Source organism: Danio aesculapii, chromosome 14 (assembly GCF_903798145.1).
Source record: "Danio aesculapii chromosome 14, fDanAes4.1, whole genome shotgun sequence".
Classification (NCBI taxonomy): Eukaryota; Metazoa; Chordata; class Actinopteri; order Cypriniformes; family Danionidae; genus Danio; species Danio aesculapii.
In genome coordinates this window covers 30,353,177-30,377,949 of record NC_079448.1, presented here as the reverse complement: position 1 = coordinate 30,377,949, position 24,773 = coordinate 30,353,177, and the positions used below count along the sequence as shown (strand labels likewise).

General features: G+C 35.1%; 1 protein-coding gene across 5 annotated transcripts in view; it reads right to left on the bottom strand.

Moving 5' to 3' along the window:
* The window catches only part of mid2 (midline 2), a 288,228-nt gene that overhangs the window by 91,510 nt on the left and 171,945 nt on the right, over positions 1–24,773 (bottom strand). For 4 of the 5 annotated variants that reach the window (XM_056471723.1, XM_056471725.1, XM_056471720.1 and 1 more), the window contains exon 2: positions 11,282–11,990. In XM_056471723.1, the coding sequence (XP_056327698.1) occupies positions 11,282–11,974 (693 nt within the window). In that variant the 5' untranslated portion in view covers positions 11,975–11,990. Of the gene's footprint in view, positions 1–11,281; positions 12,031–24,773 lie in introns of all 5 variants that reach the window. The other variant, XM_056471721.1, reaches the window with a different exon arrangement.

Here is a 24,773-nt window from a genome sequence, read left to right as displayed (position 1 = left end):
TTTGCATTGTAAGGCTGATGACTCCACTTCACTGCTCTTAAAAGCTTTTCAGTTCTTCGCTGCATTAATTGTGTATGGGCAGCGCAAAGTTCAAAGCTGTTTAATAACAAGCCTCTGCATTCACCTTTAGTAACCTGTCACTATATCTCTTCACAGCATGCACCGTGCATTACACGCATGCGGCCATTTGATTTTGCACGCAAGCGTGTGCCAGGTATGTGCACGCTTGCACAGGAGACAGAAAATGCCCTAAAGAATATCTCTGAATGCCTCCATACAGAAAAAAAACTACCTTCTTGCTTCACTCGCTTCTCACGCAGCTGCAAAACACTGGCAGTCCTCCATACAGATGGGAGAGAAAAGAAAAGAGACGTGTTCCAAAAAGTAAATAATAGCAGCAAAGTCCATTAAAACACATTGGATTGTAACAGACTATTGGCCAGAGTTTGTAGGGAGAACTGCTAATTTAACTGCTTTTCAGTAGCTTTTAAAGGGATAGCTCAACCAAAACTGAAATTTCTGCCATCATTTACTCAGACATTAGGCCCAATCCCAATTATAACCCTTAGCCCTTCCCCTTACCTAATTCTCTTTAGCTTGAAGGCGTAGGGCTAAGGGAAAGGGCTAGATAGCCCTTGAAATGGAGATTTTTCAGGACCACACTCAAATCCAAGGGGTACAAAAATTTCCCAGAATACAACATCTACAATGAAAGCATGGGTGCACAGGTAGGTTAGGAGATGGAAAAATTAGTATTTTTTTGTCATTAATATGAATTTTTACAACAAACAAGCATATGTTTTAATACATCCATAACTGTGTTTGCTTTATAAAAAAAATGCTACAACAAAATTCCCCACTAAATTTCTCTATCCATATTCCATAATAATAACTCCTGTATAGTAGTACCACAACATTCTGTCACTCGAAGACACTTGAATACCCTATCAGAAAAGTCTAGTGGCTGGGAATGACCTTTTTACAGTGTCTGCTATAATGTTAATCTTGTTTTTGTGTGTTTACATAGGTGAATAAAGCCATGGTGTAAATACACAGCACAGTTACGATCTTATTGCCACATTATGTTGTTATGATAACATGATGGAATTTGATAAATACCAAAAAATAACACAACTGGAATAACTACAGCAGTCGCGATCGTCGACCTCATATGTAGCAAGAGATCGTGATGACATATGATGACGTGTACGGGTGATGTAGTGCTGTCCCATTTCTTAGGGGTACATTTTGAAGCCCTTCCTCTTCATACTCTTCAAGGGCCAAGGGGAAGGGGAAGGTACAAAAGTACAAAAGTAGAAATGGGATTGTTTCAATTACTTGTTTCAATCTGTTAGGAGTTTCTGTTAAACACAAAAGATATTTTGAAAAATGTTGGAAAGGTATAAGCATTGATTTCCATAGCATCTGTTTTTCCTACTATGGATTTTAGTAGTTATAGATTTTTATCTTCAAAATATCTTCTTTAGTGTTTAGCAAAATGTCTGGAATGTTTGGAATCACTTCAGGGTGAGTAAATAGTGTGTAAATTGTCATTTTTGGGTGAACTTTCCTTCCCTGTAAAAAATGTAATGACAAAAGTCAAGACAACAAATATTTTTATGTTGCTTTAACTTATTTTTACGTTAATCAAGTTTCAATTATTTCTTTTAAGTTTTTAAAGTTTTACAAAGTTAATAAAACATTTTAGTCAATTTGATTGATGAAAGTTGAGATGACTAGAAAAGTTCAATTGATTCAACTACAAAAATTAAAGCAGCAAACTTTTTTACAGTGTTTTAAAGGAAAAAAATGATTCATTGGATTTACAAAAATGTTTTAAGGTAAGTGGTTGCAAACAATTTTTATGGGCTGAATTTAAACATATATATTGAATGTAGTAATATTCAACCTAATTTGTTTGTTTAAATTCAGCCCATATGCAGTTTGCAACAACTTACCTTAAAAAGAAATTTAGTAAATCCAATGAATCCTTTTTTTTTCAGTGTAGACAGTGGCAATAACCCAATCAGCCCCAGCACAACCACCCCAAGGATTTCCTAATGATTTGCCTATTTTCCTCATACTAAACCTATTAAACCTAACAAAAGTGCATAATAAATAACTGACATTATGGGGAAAGGGTCAGTTAGGTATAGTTATGCAGTACTACAGTGATAGAGCGCTGTTTATTCATTCATTCTTTCATTTTCTTTTTGGCTTAGTCCCTTTATTAATCTGGGGTCGCCACAGTGGAATGAACCGACAACTTATCCAGCATATATTTTACACAGCGGGATGCCCTTCCGACTGCAACCCATCACTGGGAAACACCCATACACACTCATTCACACACATTACAGACAATTTAAACTCCTATAGCGCATGTCTTGTGGGGGAATTTGTGAGGGAAACCGGAGCACCCAGAGAAAACCCACGAGAACACGGGGAGATAATGCAAACTCCACACAGAAACGCCAACTCGAACCAGCGACCTTCTTGCTGTGCTACTGTGCATGCTACCCACTGCGCCACCGCATCTCCACTAGAGCGCTGTTTAAAATCAAGTAAACCATGGCAAATTTCTGACACTGCAGTGCAGCTCAGTAATAACTGTAAGACATTATTATACAATAATAATGAATTTAAAGCTGCTGTCACACAAGAGGAAGGGTCAGCTGTTACACTAGCTGTTGTGACTGCTCACTGTGTGAAAATCTCAGCCTCGAGAATGATTAATGTGCCGTTAATCTCAACAACAGATGAATTGCCCTAATGTAGGCCCTAATACACTCCTGGTGATCTGGCTTCTCTAAAAGAGTAGTTTATTTGTAAATAGTTTTATGAATTGTCGGACTTCATCTACTGTAAATAAAAAATGAAAAATATTTGTGTAAAAAATAAATAAATCACTTCTGTTTGTGCATTCATGAATTATATTAATTTGTAAATGTCTTATTTTGTAGTTGGCATTAGAAGTTATATATAAGGCATATAAGATTAATACAGATTTAAAAAAGGAAAAAGGCCCTTTGTGAAGCTTCTGTTTATAAAAAAATGCATGTTATTTAGAGAGCTGAAGCTATAAATGAAATTATATTTTTTAGTAATTATAACTTAATTATAACTCTTATTATAACTAAATAACTAAAAATTCTGGAACCGACAAGGCAGAATATCTTTTATACTAACTAACTAACTAACTAACTAACTAACTAACTAACTAACTAACTTACTTACTTATTACTTACTTACTTACTAAAAATATTCATATAAATCAGACCTGTAAATCAGTATAATACCAATATTTAAAGTATTTTTATAAAGTATTTTGCAATATTATATTATTATAATATAATATAATATAATATAATATAATATAATATAATATAATATAATATAATATAATATAATATAATATAATATAATATAACATAACATAACATAACATACCCAAATTTGTAACCACTCATATCTCATATATACACGTGCAATTACTTTTACTGACTAGCAAATGTACTTGTAACTTTTTCCCTAACACTAAAAGGTACAAAATAGTCAAATATCCAAATATTAGCATTTGATAATGATGATTCCAGTCTGTCCTCTGAAAATAAGTATAAGTCAGAGCACAGCTCTAAATGTGAACAAAACTCGTCCCTTTCATTATCAACAGTGAGCAGCACTTCCACAGTATACTTAAATTTACAGCATAAGCATGCCATATTTCCTGCATTATCACTTCAGAACACCTTGGACCAAAGGACAGGCAAAACCAGTCTAATGCGGGCACATAAGGTGGAAGGAAAAGCCCAGTTCATATCAAAGACCTGCTCAGCTGACTTGCCCCTTTGGCTTTTTAAACCACCTTTCTTTTTTTTTTAGAAATGCTTTGAAAATGACCTACTGATGGCTCACTGAATGCAGCAGAATTGGCCGAGAGTTGGTGTCTGCTGAGCCGGGCTCATATATCTGGGAGAAGATAGACGGCTTCCCTAAGGAGCTTAGAGTAAGAGGCCCAACCGCCAAACGGGGTGGAACTTTAATCAAAGCCGACTGCTGCAACTTGCAACTTTTCCGAAATAGAAATTAAGCCTTTAATCACCACGTTTTTTTCCTCCATATTGTGTGTTTTGGTCCAGTAAAATGTAATCCCTGAGCATTTTGCGAGAGTGCTGTCAGGTTTTGAAGGCCTCGATGTTGCTCATGTAAGTCACGTTGAAACACAGGAGACGTTGAGATCAATAGACGGATGGAAGAGGCATCCAGAGGCCGAGTGCACTGGACAGCACACAACTAAACATAATATTTGTCTTGGCTCATTTCTGCTGCTGTTTAGAAGTGAAGAGTGTGTGAAGAGGTGTTGATGAGGTTTTAGAAGAATGGCAGCTCATTAGGGCCTTGAAGTATAGCACACAAAGCTGAACGGTGTGCTTGAAATACCCGCTCTTCTATCAATTAGCCGCCTGTGACAAATAATGTCTGAGAGGATCAACACTGAGAGGCTTATTTTCAAACAGTTTTGTGTTTATAAGATGTCAAGAGGCTGCATTTATTTGATCAAAAAGGCACACAGTAATGTTGTGAAAATAATATTCAGAAAGTAATTATATATATATAATATTTTTTTTCATGATATTATATTTTATGTAGTGCAGGGAAAAGATTAATCGCAGTTAATCACATTCATTCATTCATTTTCTTTTCGGCTTAGTCCCTTTATTAGTCTGGGGTCACCACAGTGGAATGAACCGCCAACTTATCCAGCATATGTTTTACGCCGCGGATGAAAACATCCATATTGACTTATTGACATCAAGGTTACTACAGTCAATTTTAGCATCTCTAATTCACTTGTAACACAAGTCTTTGGACACGCGAACGCGGGGAGAACACACAAACTCCACACAGAAATGCCAACTGACCCAGCCGAGGCTCGAACCAGCAACCTTCTTGCTGTGAGGTGAACGTGCTACCCACTGCGCCACCATGTTTTATTAAATTATTATTTAATTTAAAAAAATGATGTGTCTATTTTGTGTCTGACACATTAAATATTGCATTTTAAAACACTGATTTATTTTAACATGCTTCACGCATCTGCAGTGTTTCCAAGGGCACAGAAAAAAAGAATAAACTAAATCAAATAATAAAATAAATAGCCCCTAGATATTTTTCACTTAAATGACACATTTAGATTGCAAAAAAGAAAACACTGACTGAATCCTTTTTAAGAACCGGTATAGGCCGATTTGTTCCAATCATATGATTTTTGTCTTCCGTCAAATAAAAATAGCAGGCTACCTTAAATCGATCGCTCCACTGAAAATATGCACTTAATTAATGCTCTGCTGGTATTAATATATCACAAAACCTTTTTACATTAATAGAAATCATAATTTTAAAGATTAAGCGTCTGGTTTTACCTTCTGAGCTTCTGTGCTTTTGTTCCTCGCTCACTTGCGGTTCAAGTGCACATGCTGCGTGTGATGATAGACAATGACAACACACGCATATGTTAACTTTTTGTAAAGTTTTGTTGTTTAAATATGATTACATTACATTACATTAATTTGAATACATGTTTTATAAGCTGTAAAATGAAAGCCATATCCTATTTGTTGTGTTCATGACAATAGGTCATAAATCCAGGACAGAGGCTATCAGCATAAGCGCTCCATCTTTAAAAGTTCTCGGTATTCATCTTGACAACACAAATACTACTGCTCTGCAAAACACTCGCTGCTCTAGCGTGCAAAACACTCGCAACCATTAGTAACCCATTCAAAAGATGCACCTCTCAATGCAAAAAGCGCGTTCGCTGATTGGCCCCTAATGCAGCCAAACTTTAAAAATATATAAAATAATATTTTTTATCATTTAACTGATACCATTAATCAGTTCAAAAATGCACACTTTCGATTAACGGTTAATCGATTGTTTTGAGCATCCCTAATTTGGATGTTAATAATGCATTAGTAAACGTTAAACTATCATTAATAAATGCAGTACAAGTATTGTTCATTAGTAGTTCATGTTATTAAATACATTAACTAAATAACCTTATTGTAAAGTGTGACCAAAAATACATACCATACCACTTTTTATGTTATTAACAAAAAAAAAAAAAGAAAAAAGAAAACAACATAAATGACTTTTTTGGGGGGACATGGACACATGTACACTAACATCTCACCCCAACTTCACTGCAAAAGAGTCTAAAGTTTGGCTTCACAATATTACTGTGATATGCAATTTTGCAAGTGTTGACTATAAAAACGGCAGAGCTCATCTAAACGCGTGGAGCTGTTTGAATCATCATCATCCACCGTGAAGCTTACGTACAAACAAGGATTTCTCATTTTACTTGAGCCGGAAGAAGATTAAAAGTTTGAAGCCCTGAGCCCTGACGGCGTCTTCACACACTCTCTCTCTCTCTTTCTCTCTCTCTCCTCAGGTTGTGGATTGGAAGTTCAAAGTTAGACAGGTTCAATGCTTCAGCAGGGGGAACGTTCAAATAAGCCTCAGCAATGTAGATACAATCCCCAAATTCCGGACGTTTTGCATTAAAAGTGCATTTCAGACCAGGCATCTTATTTAATGTCTATCGAAACATTTTTTTTTTAATGCAGCGAGTTATAGGTATCGTGTGGAATGTGCACAACAAGCACTGAGGTAATTATAGAGAAAACATTCCAGTGAGTAATTCAAACCCAAGGTAATCCTCTCAGTCCGCTGGGACTCCTGGAGGAAATTAAATGTCGATCTGGATGCTGTAACCTTTGCATTCCACCAACCTTTTTTTTGTTTCCCTACAAGAAGAACTTGGGACAAAAGCAACTTTCTCAGGTATCGACTTTCAGCAACACACAATTGAAGTTCATCCAGCACAATCGAGGCGGTTTCAGCAGAGGCGCATTCGTTTTCCTTCAAAATCAGATGGGCCGAGCGTCAATGATCGGCGTTCTTTTGTGTGAGCCGGTGTGAACAAAGAGGTCAACCAGGAGACGAGATCACAGGGAGATCACATGTGCCCTTTATGCCTGCTATTATAATGCCCATGCAGAAGTCAATGGCGGCCTATTCATGAGAGTGAGAGTGTGATGGTGTAAAGGACTCTGTGTAGGCTCATATTAACAAATCCACCCCATGAGAACTCAACAAGTGACCTGAACCTGCTCTTCTCTCGTAACTCAACCCTCGCTGGGATAACTTCACAGTATAAAAAGAGTTATGACAGTTTCAATAGTAGAACTACCAATAAGGCAGTCATTTTGGCCATTTTATTTCAGGGTCAATCGATAAAATTGGTTGGGTTTAGGGAAGGGGGAGGGTGGGTCAGCCAATTGTTCGCTCAGTCAGTCAGTCAGAAAGTCTGTCCAAAAGTGAGTCGACAGCAGCCTCTGGTGGGTTTACGCGAGAACAGCAGGCGCGAATGGCACTCGCGAGGGAAATTTGAGATCTCGAAAAGCGTACATGGCGACCTCTGGCGGATTCGTGACAACAAAAACTGCAGTAAAACGTGCCGCCGGGACGTATTTCGCGGTCTCCAGAAACGTCCGTGGAGGTACGTTTTCAGAATGAGCCTGGGTTGAATTTATTCAACCCAGTCTCACTATTTATATGTACCCCTGTCTACATTTCTGAAGAGCGCAAAATACGTCCCAGAAGGTACGTTTTTTTTTTCGCGAGTCCACCAGAGGCTGCTGTATGTGCTTTTTGAGATCTCAAATTTCTCTCGCGAGTGCCATTCACACCTGCTGTTCTCACATAAATCTACTAGAGGCCGCTGTGAATGCTTTTTCAGATCTCAAATTTCTCTCACGAGTGGCAATCGCACCTGCTGTTCTTGAGTAAATCCACCAAAGGCTGCTGTTGACTGACTAATGCCCCCACCCGCCCCCTTCCCTAAACCCAACCGGCAGTGTTTTCAAAAGCAATGCAGAAAAAGAAAAGCCCTCGCGGCCGCCTGATTTTTGCCACATTTTCAGATCTTAGCACGTTCTCACCCTGTTTTTGTTTTATCTGCTTTCTGGAACCATTCTTTGTCGGACTCCAACCCCGCCATCGCAGTCAACTCCTCTCTGCATCGCTAATTCACTGGTGTAGCCATTTGTAGCTCTGGCTGCATAATTTGCGCTCTCCAGAAATGTATACGCGGGTACATTTTCACAATTAACATGTGTTGAATTTATTCGAACATTTGAAACAACAAAACAGAACAGTTCTGTTTATTTCTACCACGATTAATTAACATCTTTATTATAAAATATTATATTTTTGTTATAACTCTACTCTCCCATTTGCAAAACAAAAAGAAAGATATATCCCCATCCTGGGGGATGGCAGCTCTTACATAATTAGAATATTACAAAAACTTTTTAATTAAATTTAATTTTAATTTAACTTTTTAAACTTATTAATTCAAAGCTTCATTCTGAAACCTCAACGGAAACTTCAAATGTAATATATTACCTTACAAAAATTACATTGAATTCTAGTCAAGTCTAGTATGATCAGTCAGAATGTCAGAACATTCTAGCAATAGAATTCCAGTAGTTTTAGTGTTAAAAAAAACAAGGCACGGATGTAATTGTGGTATTCTGCAGCTGTGAATGATTATATTGATGGGCACGAGTGCATTCACAGGTTGGGAACTCTGTGTGAGCTTCTGTATTTTAGCCCTGATTCAGCAATCAGGTTCTTTGTAGCAGGTCAGCACTGCGTTTCAGTGGCGAACAGAGAATGGCTTTAGGGACTGCAGACTCATCTAATATGATAATGAGTCCAGCTCAAAGGAACAGCTGGACAGTTCTGGCTGCTACTATGCATGAAACACTCCACTATGAAGGCTGACAAATATTGCACAGAATGAGTTAGGTTAATGCTCATGAAATGAAAATAGCTCACTAAAGAGTGAGCGAGAGAGAGAAAAACATTTTGCATAAAAGATGGTTACAATGTATGATGTGCAGGACAACATATATTTGTGTGTGACCACCATGAACTGTTAACAAAAAAAAAGGTCAAAAAGAACCCTTTATATTGCTAGTTTCAAGGCTGAGCTGTTTCAATAATAGAATGTTAATAACTCTGGAAATAGTTAAGGCAAGACACTACAGGCAAACAGTTTTTTTTTCCTTTACAGGTTTCTTTTTAGTTTCTGGAATATGTTCAATTGTGCAATATAGTAACATGATGGTATAATGTTGTTCATTCATTCTGAAATAATGTTGCAATAACAATACAAGGATTTGTGCAGAACAAGTAAAACAGTATTTTTAAATATCAAGTCTTCGTATTACATATTTTAGATCCAACAAGACACCAGAACCTGTCAGATAATAGGTTTTGTTTGAAATTCCTGACAGCCAGCAAGCAGAAGTATAAATCCCAAAACCTTTTAACAGCAAGTCTTATCTACAGTAGTTCTTGTCTGCATTAATAGAAACTGACTTAGAAAGCCAGACAAGAGTAGTAGTAGTAGTAGTAGTATAAATAAGAATAACATAAAATAATCTTAGCTGCACATTTAAATGCTGACATTAGCCCTAAGCTAAACAAAATGTGTCTAAAACATTATAAACTTTCCACAACAAATCCTTTACATTTTCTTATAAAAACAAAAACAAAAGTGAGCCTTATTTATATGCAAATGTATTCAAGTCTCACATTCAAGGCACAGATCTAATTGTGTGCTCACTTTGCATGTTTTATATTCCTTTATATTTCAGAAAGTTTAGTAGTCACATTTCAGCCCCACTATGTAATAAGCCTTAATATTTACATAAAATACAACCTATTGCTATATAACTAACCTATTACACTCTCAAAAATAAAGCTACAGAAGTTGCCACTGGGAAAGTACCCTGTCAATTTTTTTATTTAAATTTTTAGGTCATAATAAGTACTATAAAGGTACAATATTGACCCTATATGCACTAACGTTACAATTAAAATGAAAACCAATTTAAAAGTAAGAAAGGGAGGGGCTTTTCTTTTAATGCACCTAAATTAAAGATTGCATTACCTGCGTTTATTAGGCATGCTGTTTCTTTGGATTGATTTTAAAAACTCATCTAAAGACTCATATAAAAAGAGTAAAGAGTTGAATTTGCAATTTTTGCTGTCCTTTTTAAGATGCAATTTGTAAGTTTGGGACTTATTTGTGTGACTTATTACTATGCATTTGTAGTTTTGCCTTTGTTTACATCCTTTTTTTGTTTGTATACACTGTAGTGCTTTGAGTTTAAGAAAAGCGCTTCATAAATAAAATGTACAATTTTATTAAAAAAAGGGTTACTCTACTGACACCCTTTATACCTTTATTTCTGAGATTGTAATGCCAAACACTTGTGGTGTTACTGAGGTGGGATACAGTTAAGATTAAAGACAGGTTTGGTGGTATGAGTATATAGGTCTAGAGTTGTGTAGGGAATGGGTTACCAGTGTAGTTATAAATATAGTCCCATGAATTAGGGCTTACTCACACTATGTACAGTTACCTTGAAACGGGCCGAAACATGCTTGTCTCCCCTCCCGTCTCCCCCGACGGCCCGAACTTATATTGCATTCGGGCCTGAGCACGCTTACGTCATCGATGATGCGCTGTTCAGTTTAACAGAAGAGAGGCGCTCTCGCTCAGCACAGTGGAGATTTCTTTAGTTATATCGTTTTAGTCGTTAGGGATGCAGCGACACGCAGTCAAATATTTCACCGAACAGGTCAGCAACTATTGATGCTCATAAAAAATAACAGTCCCCTAAAAGTCATGTCTCGTCTTCAGTTTCGGCTCAGGCGCGCTTTGCACTCACACTACAAGCGTACCGTGCCTGAGCCCAAGTTAACTGCGCTCTGACACACCTCTTCCAACCGGGTCAGGGCCAGCCAGCTGAACCGTGCCTGAGCCTGATTCAGAGCACTCACACTTTTCAAAACGATCCGGGAAACGGGTTTGGGCATGGATAGCATAATGTGAGAACGCCCTTAATTACAGATGTACTTAATTGTAGGTATTCTTTTTAAACATGAGTACAACATAAAAACATGTTTTTTTTTTTTTTTTGTAATGTCTAGTCTGTCTTAGCTTATGTGTATTGTTAAGTATTATAGAATGTGTATAATTAGTATAGTTAAATTACTGCTGCTTTATGTTAGTTATGTATAAGCTGTTCTATCATTTGAATGTAACAACACAGTAGGCCATTTAATTTAAACTGGGACCCACATTTTTTATCCAATTCACCTGCGATGTCTTGCCTTTTTAATAAAGGTTGAGCCTTACCTTCAGCTTGTCGAAGCGATCGCTCAGCGAGGTGACCTGATGTTCACGGTGGCGTCCCACCAGCTTGCAGAGGGCACAGATGAGCTGATCGTCCACCACACAGTACATGTTGACCTTCTCGTTCTCATGCTCCAGACAGGCTAGTCCACGGAGCTGAGCATCCGCCACTGGCTCCACCAGACGATGGCTGGTGAAGGGCTTCTTATTAGGGTGCGTGGCCCTCAGGCAGCGGTCGCAGTATGACACCTCACACGTCACACACGTCTTCACCGCCTCACGAGGAGGCTCCTGGTCGCAGAACTGACACCCGACACGCTCGAGGGACATGGCGCTGCTGGCGGGGCTGCCCCTCGCGCTCCCGCCTAGCGTGGCGCTGTAGGGCCTGGGCCGGCGACTCTCGTTTGGGGAATTAGGTCCGCTGACGGAGGCCTTCTGGAAGCGGTCAATGATGTTCTGCAGCGTCACATTGCGCTTTAGGCCCTCCAGGCCGCGCTGGTTAAGCGTGATGACGTAGCGGCAGGTGGGACACTGGAAGGCAGAGATGGACTCAAGGGGTTTGGTGCTGGAGCAGTGGGACACCAAGATGCGGTGGGCGCAGTTGAAGCACAGGCTGTGGGCGCAGGGGAGCAGGAGCGGGTCCTCAAACAGTTCCAGGCAGATCGGGCACGTCAGCTCGGACTCCAGGGTTTCCATCTTCAGTCGAACCGATCTAAAGGTGACATCAAATCCCACAGAAGCTGGTCAGTCACCTGTGTCAGCGGATAGCTACGGGTTAGTGGCAAGCAAAACTTTAGTAAAGCCAAAAGCAGGACTTAAAAAATAAGGTAAACGAAAAGACAGTGGCTAAAGGTTATAATGAGTCTGGTACCAAGGGACCAAAAAAATAAAAAATAAAATAAAATAAAATAAAATAAAATAAAATAAAATAAAATAATGTTCTATTCTATTATTTTACTTTTAATTAACATACTGGCACCAAGGGACTTAATAAAACTAAAATGAAAGAGTAAATTGGCCAAAAATTAAAAACTAATAAAAATATAACTAATATATACAGTCAAGCCCCAACTTATCTGACTTAAAGTTAGACTTATACTTAATCTGCAGGTTTTTGTGGACTAGAAATGACACTGGCTTAAAATGATAAGTCAAACATGGAAAAAAAGTTCAAGCTTGACTGTATATATATATATATATATATATATATATATATATATATATATATATATATATATATATATATATATATATATATATATATATATATATATATAAAGATAAAGAATACTAAAACTTATACCATTTCTTTAAAAAATACTTTTATCTTTAATTTTCATATATTTTTCCATAAAAATATGAAACTATAAATTATTATTTAAAAGTTGTAATACATTTTTTAAAATTATTACATGTTGACAACTGAAAAAAAAAAAAATTGTTTATTTGCAGAAAAGCACACCTGATTTGTAAGCAGCTTGGTTAATAATAGCAAACATGAAGTCATTTGTTAACAACAAAGCATTATCTTTGACTTAACGGTGGCAGCGTGTAAGTTAATGGTTTTACAGGAAGAAGAACATAAATGTCAAAACATGATCAAGGACTGCCTTCAAGCTGCACTGTCATTGTGACAGATGAGGATTAAACAGACACACAAGACTTTACTGTCTATTTACTACCATTCATAAATATCTGCTTTGGGCTAGACTAGACACACAGAAGAGCAACACAAACATACACACACACACACATCCAACTATCTTTTTAAGGACTTCCCATTGACATAAGGATTTTTCTACTGTACAAACTGTATATTCTGTCCTCTTACCCCAAACCTGTCCCCTAAACCCAACCTGCACAAGAAACATTCTGCAGTTTTTAAAATATGTCATCCTGTATAGTTGATGAGCTGTTTTCATCATGGGTACCAAAAATAAATAAATAAATCAATAGAACAAAAATCTAGCTTTGAGCATTGTTTTCATGCTAAAGCCATTACGACCTCACCTTACTCTGATAAAGGATATTAAATAAAGATAAAATGAAAAAAAAAAAAACTGTCAAATTATATGTACATGTGTACAAATGTCAAATATGCTGAAGGTATATTATGTTAAATCTTGAACACTATTTGCCTATATGCATCTACACTCACCGGTCACTTTATTAGGTACACCTGACAACTGCTCATTAACGAAAATTTCTAATCAGTCAATCACATGGCAGCAATTCAATGAATTTAGGCATGTAGACATGATCAAGATGATCTGCTGCAGTTCAAACTAAGCATCAGAATGGGGAAGAAAGATGATTTAAGTGATTTTGAATATCATAAAGCGCAAATCATCTCAGATTGGTTTCTTGAACATGAAAATGAGTTCACTGTACTCAAATGGCCTCCACAGTCACCAGATCTCAATCCAATAGAGCACATTTAGGATGTGGTGAAATGAGAAATTCGCATCATGGATGTGCAGCCGACAAATCTGCAGCAACTGCGTGATGCTATCATGTCAATATGGACGAAAATCTCTGAGGAATATTTCCAGTACCTTGTTGAATCTATGCCATGAAGGATTAAGGCAGTTCTGAAGGCAAAAGGGGGTACAACCCAGTACTAGTAAGGTGTACCTAATAAATTGTCTGGTGAGTGTGTATGTGTGTGTAATGGGTGTATTTTTAAATATGTATTGTCTATTTGTGTACAGAGTGTATTTAAATGTATATCGTCTTAAAATGTATAAATGTTTAAATGTATATCTTCACTGATCATTGCACACATGCTGCTAGTGATGTGATAATAAAAGTGATTTGATTTGATATGAAAGCATTAAAAATGTGCATTTAAACACACCCAATATGACTTCACTTAAGACAGTTTAAAGGAAAGCCAAACCCCTTCAAGTAAATCTCTTCACATGTTTTTGAAATCATGCATTCGTGCCATCGCTCCTGTTTAAATGGCGAGGCTTTAGCAGATTACAATGTTTCTGCTTTGATGAATATGAATGGGAGTAAATCAGCACTGCACATCATTGAGCACAGACACCTGTGCCTCCAGCCTGAGTGTTAAAATGTGTTTGCCTTTGCAGCTAATGAACTGTAGACGCCATGACCATACGCTGCCTGGTTAACATTTGTAGTCACACAAACAAGAACTATGAGGATAATACAGTTTGTAATTCAACTTTATTATTATCTTTGAAGTAGGGGTGTGCAAAATTAACTTAAGTAGTTTGCTAATGAACTACCAGTCAGTTGGCTGACACTTTATTTGAAAATTTCTTGTTACAGTGTAACTAATACTTTATTAATTACTAAGTAATATTATTTAATTTAATGCACTTACTATATGGTTAGGGTTAGAATGCTGGCTAGGTTTAGGGCTAGTTGATATGTAATTATGCATATTTATTTATAATTACTACAGTTAGTACATAAAACATGCGTATTATTATTAAATAAAGTGTAACCGTCAGATATAAAGAAGTATGACATTTATTGTAACATAAATGTCCAGTGTGTTAACACTAACTAACAGTGTGGTCCATCAGCACCATTGAATTCTATGCATTTTATGTAAATTATTTATTTCTAATATTTTTTTTATTTAGTACTACTACAAGTACTACATTAAAAAAAAATGATGTTTGCTTTTTGTTAAAACTACTTATCTATAATGAACTGAAACAACACGTTTCTAGAGTTTTTTTTAAACAACCTAATTGTTGTATGTTCAATCCACTTATATTTATAAAAACTAAGTTAAATTAATTCCTTCATATTGTCCCAATTCAAATCAATTGTATGGAACCCAGCATTTTTTAGAGCAGTAATAATTGTTGTTGTTGTAGTAGTAGTACCACCACTACCACCTCTACTACTACTACTACAACTACTACATTTCAGTAACTGACTAATATCCTTTTCATTCAAGTAAAATTTATAATCATTTTAAATAATATACTGCAACATTATAATATAGTCTTTAAAAATACTAAAACTAAATTTTAAATAAAATGTAAATGACAATTAATTATATATTATATTATATTTGGGCCTGTCACTATATCTATTTTTGTTTATACTATATATTGCACAAAAATATAACGCGATAAACAATATTATTGCCATTTTAAGACTATTATAATGCTAGAATGACAATTTAATATTATCATAGTGCAATTACAAATATTTTATGTTTAAGAATATTTCATTTAATTAAATTATAGTCATTTTAACAATTCAATAATTGGGCATTGGAATCAGAAAGTGAAAATGTATAACTTAAACAAATAAATAATCATGATAAATGTTAACAAAAATGTAAAAATAAAAAAAAATAAAAAAGTAGCGGATCTATTTTCAGTTGTTAGACACCCACATGAAAATATATTATAGAAATTTATAGTAAATACTACAGAGCTTTTTTTAACCATACTGACACTGACACCTCTGATAGAGATTGAGAGGCTGCACAATCAGCTAAAAAGTTGCTGATATTGTTTTTTTTTGTACACTGCAAAACCTGATAAGTTAAGTTAACTTAAACTGTTTGAGAAAACCGATTGTGGCAAACCATTTAAGTTTTGAAACAAAATGGTTTGAGTACTCTAAACTTATATGTAAAGTTGAAGTCAGAATTATTAGCCCCCTTTTTTATTTTTTTACCCAATTTCTGTTTAACAGAGAGAAGATTTTTTTTCAACACATTTTTAAACATAATAGTTTTAGAAACTCATCTCTAATAACTGAATTATTTTATCTTTGCCATGATGACAGTAAATAAGATTTGACTAGATATTTTTCAAGACACTTCTATACAGCTTATAGTGACATTTAAAAGCCTAAATAGGTTAATTAGGTTAACTAGGCAGGTTAGGGTTATTTGGCAAGTTATTGTATAATGATGGCTTGTTCTGTAGACTATCGAAAACATATATACAGTAGCTTAAAGAGGCTAATAATTTTGACCTTAAAATGGGTTTTAAAAAATTAAAAACCTCGTGAAGAAAAAATATTATCAGACATACTGTGAAAATTTCCTTGCTCTGTTAAACATCATTTTGGAAATATAAAAAAAAAAAAATAAATAAATAAATAAATAAATCAAAGGGGGGCTATTAATTGTGACTTCAACTGTATATTGAGTCATATATATATATATATATATATATATATATATATATAATTTGTGTTTATATCATCCAACATTTGGAGTATAAGTAACTTAAACATTTCATGATGTAACTTAAACATAAACGAGTCCAGTTCAGATTAAAAATTAAGTCCAAACAACTATATAGCTTTTGAAATGGCTTGGTACTAAAGTTAACAGAAAAATATAATTAATTCATTCATAACTCATTAGGTTTGAGTTGTGCTTAATGTAATCAGTTTATGCGCCACCATAACTCTTTTTCATTAAACCAAAGTAACTTTTTTAAAATTATAAGTTAAACTAACTCATTTCATTTTGTAATTTTCACTGTTTTACAGTGTATGGGCTGTATACATTGCATCCCCCAAAATTATTGAGGTCATGGCTATGTGTTATGCGATAAGTCGATATATTCATTATTGTGACAGGCCTATTATATTATATATGATATGATATGATATGATATGATATGATATGATATTATATAGTTTTTTTTTTCACTCTTGTATATTCACATATCTCACTGCTTGTGTGCTGCCATGTGACTTGATATCGATTGCTCATGGCCGCTCGGTGGCTTAAAGCGATTGCCATCTCTGATGTAACATACAAATCAATGCAGGACTCGGAGCACAAGTAAAAGGGTATGATCACATTGCCCTAATCCATCACATTTCCCCACACCTTCTGATCTAACAGCGACACCGTCCATCCCCATCCTATCATTCTCACATTAGGCTTGAGCTCCATCCTCTTAACCGCCTACTGAGCATGTCAGAATCTTCTAGACATGTGGCTCTACTGGAGCAGCAAGTTTCTGCCATTTCTGACAAGGAACCTGAAGCCCTTGACTGCTGCTTAAAAATATCTGACAGCTTCTGTAAAGAGGCAAAAGCTCTTGAAGTCAGCAGACGTCTTGAGATCTTGTATTAAACCTTTAACTCGACAGGCACGAGCCAAGAAGAGCGTGTGATTAAAACAGCAGTGGAAACTGGAAAAAAACAAATAACAAGCAGATCTTATAGTAATAACGTTTTGTATTCAATAGTCACCCTATGGGTTGATAACTATAATTATGGACATACATTATTGTTTTAAATTAATGATCAATTATTGTTAGCCTTGCTAATGCAAGATGTTTACTCAAGTGTCACATGTGCAAATCATGCTCAAAGTTACAAGCTTGAAGTTCTTGAAACAAATTGCTGAGACTTTTATTTAAGTGTGTTGTTTCACTTAAACAGAATATTAAAGTAGGGGGCGGGGCTTTCTTGTTGCACAAATATTATGTTAAAATTATTATGTTAAAATATTATATTTGAAGCCGAGAAAGACCACTCTTCCAAATGCAGAAGCAAATGATCAGACTTTGATTAAAGATTACAAAACGTTTTTGTGGATTAACTAACTAATAACTAATAATTTAGTGTATTAATTAACAAATTAATTGTTCGCCTAAAGAATAACATTGTGTGCTAGCAAAATAAACATTTAATAAACAATAACCTATTTTGATTTCACACAGACTTTATTTTTCTCACAATTTCTATTATCACTGTACTTTTTACTGTAAAAAAGGCTATACGATTATAAAAGAATCAACGATTGATCATTTAATATTACAATTTAATTATTAAAACAATAGCCACCTCCATCTTTTGACAAAAATCAGGCAGACAGTCATGGCTCAAGTATTTAATTACATTTAACATTAGCCATTTTCAATAAGATAATATTTTACAAGAATGAAGCAGCATGTGTTTCTTTCAAGTAGCAAAGATTTCATAATCGTGATACCATCTCCACCTCATTTTGAGACAGGAAATACCCTGTTAAAAGCAACGAATAGTTTACAATGTGTCATTAGAGCTGTCTCAAATGTTCGTGCTAACAACTGGCACATGTGTGTGTGTGTGTGTGTCAATATCAGCAAATAGTTTTTGTGTCTGTGTGTAATTTCTCCCCAAATGGATATAGTGTATACCCTTACAATGTAAAAAAGGCAAGGATTACTCATTAATGTTCATGACATGTTCTAAGCTTATGCCATTTTAATACATATAAAAAAGTTTAATGTTAGTATTTTGCATGTTTATTAGTTGAATGCATCACTTGATTAACCTATAGTATATGCTGTTTATAATGGAAATGGCACAACACAAAGCAACACAACACAATATCCCAGACAGTAAACTGATGCCCATTTGTATTCTCCAATAGCAGTGATGAGTTTTTAGCAAACTTATGCAAGCTACTTTTATTTTGTTTTCTGGATAAAAGGGATAGTTCACCAAAAACATTAGAATTCTGCTATAATTTACTTACCATTGACTTGTTCCAAACCAGTTTGAGGTATTTTGTACTGTTAAACATAAAAGAAGATATTTTAAAGAATGTTGGAAACCTATAACCATCAACTTCCATATTATGTGTTTTTCCTCCAGTGGTACAGTATACTACTATTTTTCCAGAATTCTTTAAAATGTCCTATTTTGTGTTTAACAGAAGAAAGAATGTCCAACAGTTTTGGAACAAGTGAATGGTGAGCAACTTACTACAGAATTTTCAGTTTTGGACAAACTGTCCCTTAAAAAGATATCGATTTAAAGAATTGTTGTCAATTAATAAATCAATCATCAATTAATCAATAGCAACCCTAATTCTGAAAAAAACTTATATTGATACTATGTAAAATCTAATAACAATCTGAACAAAAATGCATCCTCAAATAACAAAATTAAAGAGCATTAAAACTAAATTAAATATAAGTGGCCTCTTTTTATTCTAAAGGTTTCATCCTAATGACTTTGTTTCATAATAATTGCAGAACTGAAATGTACAGTCATCCTATTTGTCCACTTTAAATCAACTGGCTTGACTATTTATAACATATAGTTAAGGTCACAATTCATGCTATTAACCACTGGCTTATTACTTGCCAATTATTATGATATTAACTGTTCTTTACTAGTAATAAAGTATGATCTTATTCTGCATTTATAATCCTACCCAAAACCTAAACCCAACTTCTACCTTACAAACTAATAGTAAACAGATAATTAGTAGTGTATTAAGCTAACAGTGTTGGTTAATGGTTTGTTAAAACCGTGACCTAAATTAAAATGTTATCCAAACTACTATACTACTGATGCTGTTCAGACTATCCTTGAAGAATAGACAGATAGGGCCAAACCAATAAATTACATTCCATCGGAAGTATTCCAGCTGGCAGATGTTCTTAAAACATTACATGCATATGGTCAATTGGCTAGTTTACCTTGCTGACATTTCGATGACCCTTTACTAAAGCCTTTAAACCCTCTAGAGTTGCAAGCTTTTTATCTAATAAGTTTTTTAAAAAATAAATTGGAGATTTGGGTAAGCAGTGTTTTTTTCTGTTCAAGGGCTGGGATGGATTTTATTCTTACAGACATATGAAAGTGTGAAATACACACGCCTTTTTAACTGGCATTTTTCTTTGGATAGTTGTGGAGGCTGTGAGAACAGAATCGAGGCAAATGCTCAAGCCAAATCAACTGAAAAGAGATAAAAGAGAGAAGCCTCATTTCACAGCAATCACAATTAAAAGCATTTGCATCAGTAAACAGAACTGTTCTTAACTTTTGAGTAAGCATCTTGGAAAAGTTTAAATTGGTTCATTTACAAACATCAAGACTTGTATTAACCCTTGTGTGCCAATTTAAACTTGTGTATTATTGTTACGTTTATTGAAATTGACTTGTTTCCCAGCATTGGTTCCTGTTATTCAATAACTTCCAAAAAAATTTAACCAAGTGGCAACATCTCGCTCTCCTTCTTGAAGCTAATACGGAAGTAACTGAAACTGTAATTCATCAAAATTCCACTAGGTCTAGCTCCAAAATAGAGCACATTTCTAATGACCCCAATGTTAAAATGGCCAACTTTACAGCAGAAAAATAGGTGGTTACAGTCTTGTACAAAAAGCAATTTTGGTGTATATAGCTAATATTACACTTCCCAACACTGTGAGGAGGGTGAAAGTTTATATTAAATCTGCATAATTAAGGACGGGGCCACTTGAGTGACAGCTGCTGTAGGTCTTGCTAGTCGCCATCACATCACCTCAGCTGATTAGCTGCTGAGCTCGGCATATAAATCATATTTTTGTTTTGTTTTATGTGGCGTTACACAGTCAATTGCCTTTTGGAGTTATTTCTTACAATTATCAGAGAATATGGCATGCTGTATGAACTTAATTGTGCTTACAAACCAATAAAATGGCCTCCATTTCCCAGGGAAGTGAAATTCTTATATATCATATTTATAAATGTATTTGTTTTATTTAAGATAATTAATCAATTATAATTTTCTTTAGAACTTGAATGCACTCTAGAATCTGACAGATTGATTAGCTGTTGGCTATAGAACAGTCATCTGAAATGTTGTCATACAGGGTTATACCTGGATTTCATAAATAACAAAGACTATATTTGAAGTATTTGGGAGTAATTAGCGTTTTCCTCCTGTAGAAAAACAACATAAGACCAATGCTTAGTGACTCAATGTATTACAACAGTGTTTTTAAACACTTTATTGATATAGTACACAGCCAAGCACATGTGGTCAGAACATAAACGAGCCACAGGTAATGGAGTATTAAGCATTTCTCCCAAAGAAAAGTCTAAGCAAAATGCTAGCAGGCATCTGTAGCTTCGCCTTTTTGACCTTTTTTGGTAAACCCTGTCTGCGCGATGACGTGCAAACAAAATTCAAGCGGTGGGCCGTGCCGTGCCCACTTGTAGCTTAATTTGCGCTCTTTAGAAACCTATGGGTGACTTCACAGATATTATACATTTTTTTTTTACAGTCTATGGTTTTAACCTTTTTAATTTACACGTTTAAATAATGCAGTTGTAGATGGATGAATGGATTACTTTTGTCATAAGAATCAATTTTTGGAAACTGAGAAGTATATTTTAGAAGAGATACAACTATTTAGAAATTTTGAAATTGCCTTTAAAGTGATCTAAATAAAGTGCTTAGCAATTACTAATCAAAATTGTGTTTTAATGTATTTATAATAGGAAACTTACAAAATATCTTCATTACATAATATTCTAATGATTTTTTGGCATAAAAGTAAAATCAATACTTTGGACCCAGTCTGTTTGGTCCATCTACTGCCAAAAATATTCTCATCCAACATAAGAAAATCCAGGGTTACAATTTTACATTTAAAAAAAAAAAAGTTACAATCTTGAGGCTTTGCCAACAATCTGAATGCCTATAAATAAAAAACGTATGGCTTTTTGCTTAAATGGCACTAGGGTGAAATACTGAACTTTTAATGGAGACATTTTAGCTGGAGGTCCTGAGAGACTATTTGTACCAAGTATAAATCAGATTTATAAGAAAAAGTAAGGGCAAAATACTATAAGAAGCTGACACCTTTTTTTTTACCAAAATGTATGCAGTTTGCATTAACACAGCCAGAAAGATTGTGAAATAAAAAAAGTCAAAAATGTCCATGAGGGAGATAATTAGCAGTTCCGCTTAAGCTAAAACTGTCAACAATGTTTTAAGACAGGGCTTACAAAAGGTCACGCTGAGGTCAGCAACGGACTCGCACATCCTCTACAGCTGATCTGATGTTTGAAATGCAGATTTCAAGACATTTTAAAGCCCACCGAGAGTGTTAGAAGAGTAAAACCTTCATGATTTAGCACATGAAACCCCCAGTTCAAATATAACAGGCGGAAGAAGGATGTGATAGATTGGAGAAGCAAACACTTTTCTCCCTTCACAGAAAGACACCACATCATATAATCTGATTATGATGAAGTGCTCCATATGGAGGCTGATCAGAGTCACGAACAGCTTCTCTCATGCACAAACACACGTTTCAGAGACAAGCTTGCTTTATTTGATCTGTTCTCAGCTTGATTACGGCATTATTCTCTACTTTGATGTCGACTTGGAATCAGAAAAAAGATGAAGAGCAGTTTCTATAAGAATTCAGTCATATGGTAATGATTTTACAAAGCCACTCACGCTCAATCGCACACACAAATGTACCACAGGTGCCTAACATGTTTGCTTAAATGCATACCTGCTGATATATTTGCTAATAACATCCAACGGTAATGCAAAACACACCATCTTTCTCAAACAATCTCAAGACAAAACACTCTTGAATATAAACGCTAAGTAAACTTGTCTAGAAGATAGCGGTCGAATTTAATGGTCTTGTCTTTGAGTCTCCAGAGACTCTACTTTTTCTGTGGCTGTGAGGAGGACAGAAGGAAAGAGAAGAACCAACACTCGTGCGTCATTGTGAGGTATTGCATTTCTGGAACAATGACAATTAGCCTTGTCTAAACAATAGGGGCAATTCACTATGTAAAAATGACTCTAAGGATGGCTCTTCCTTGAATTGTATGCATACAGTGATAATGAGACTATGATTACTTATAGTGCATATAAAGGGTCTCTGAAACTGAAACTTTCTATGGTTAAATTTAGATGCACTAGTCTGCTACAGATGGGTGGTCGAGTCAAAAACTTTTACATTTAATATTTTCTACTGCTTCAAATGAAATAGCTTACAAATATATCACTTTTGTTTGTTAAAAACAATATGAGATCATATTTGTTTTATATAATATAATATCAATACAATATCACAAGATGTCACAATAGTTTTCATGAATATGAGCATGACTGTTTAGTGACTTCTACATAACATATAGCAGTATCTGTGAAATGCAACTAGCTTAAATGTCTTTATTATTAAGACATTTCTCTTTCAGCTAAATTTAAGTTCTGACTGAATCTTGTCTTGGTCTAAACCCCTTGATCTTGACTTGGTCTAACAAACTAACTAACTGAAGGCCCCGGAATACATCAAACTAAGTCATTTTCTTTATTTGAGGCCAAAATAGATTTGAAAAGGTATTCCATTTTTGAACCTTTTCCAACACCCCCGCACTGCAATAGGTGGGGTTGTAAATGTGTCATGCTGCTCAACAACACAACAATAATGGCTGCTGTGAGACAAGAATCAAACACACCAAAAAATCTTTACAGAACACATCCACCAACTATGTAGTCTTTTTAGACCAGTGGTAGCTGAAAGGTGCTTCATTATGAGCCAAAACAAACCCCCAAAAAGTTAAGCTGCCTAAACAAACTCTAAATTTACATTGTTTTGACTGGAACTAACTAACTAACTAACTAACTAACTAACTAACTAACTAACTAACTAACTAACTAACTAACTAACTAACTAACTAACTGATTAACCAACTAACCGACAGAATGACTAACTATCTAACTTACTAACTGAATAACTAACTAACTGACTGGCTGACTAACAGATCAACTAAGCAATTAACAAACTAACTAGCTAGCTAACTAACTGATTGACTAACTGACTGACTGACCGACCGACCAACCAACGAACCAACAAACAAACTAACTAAAACAAACAAACAAACAAACTAAAACAAACAAACAAACAAACAAACAAGCCGATTAACTAACTAACCAACTGACTGACCGACCGGCCAACCAACCAACTCAATGACTAAGCACCTAATCAACTGACTGACTAACTAACCAACTAACTGAGTAACTAACTGACTAATTGACTAAATAGCTGATTGACTGACTAACTGAATTACAAACTCACTAACTGACTGACTGACTAAATAACTAACTTCCTAAAAGCAGAAAGATGCCAACTGACATTTTAATCATTTGATGGTATGAAGTAATATACAGTTTATATATCCATGAAGCATATAAATCCCTTTTACTTGTTAATGAAACTTGTTACATGAATTTTTTTGGAGAGGACCCATTTTTATGCATCAAATCAATCAATCAATCAATCAATCAATCAATCAATCAATCAATCAATCAATCAATCAATGCAATCATCCATCCATCCAGCCATGTAGCCATCTGCGGAATATTGTAGCAGAAAGTCTGCCGGTTGACATTCCAATTATTGCATGATTTAGAGTCCAGCCATGATTTTTTTTTTTTTTTGTATTCAATTTTGATGTGCAAAAGAAAAAAAAAACTGTCATAGAGTCATTGTCCTTGGCGTAATAAGTCACAGGGAAAACATTTTCATACAATGCATCACTTGACTGACAAACTCCATCTAGGTCACACATTCTCAGCCTACTCACATTACATCAGTTCAAGTCATTTTCCATAACGCGAGATTTTTGATAAAATGCCAAACCAGTAACCCATACCATAATTCACTTTATCCTGAAACGAAACCCAAAATATTAGATTTTAAAAATGAAGTAAATCTAGAACATCACAGCAATCTTT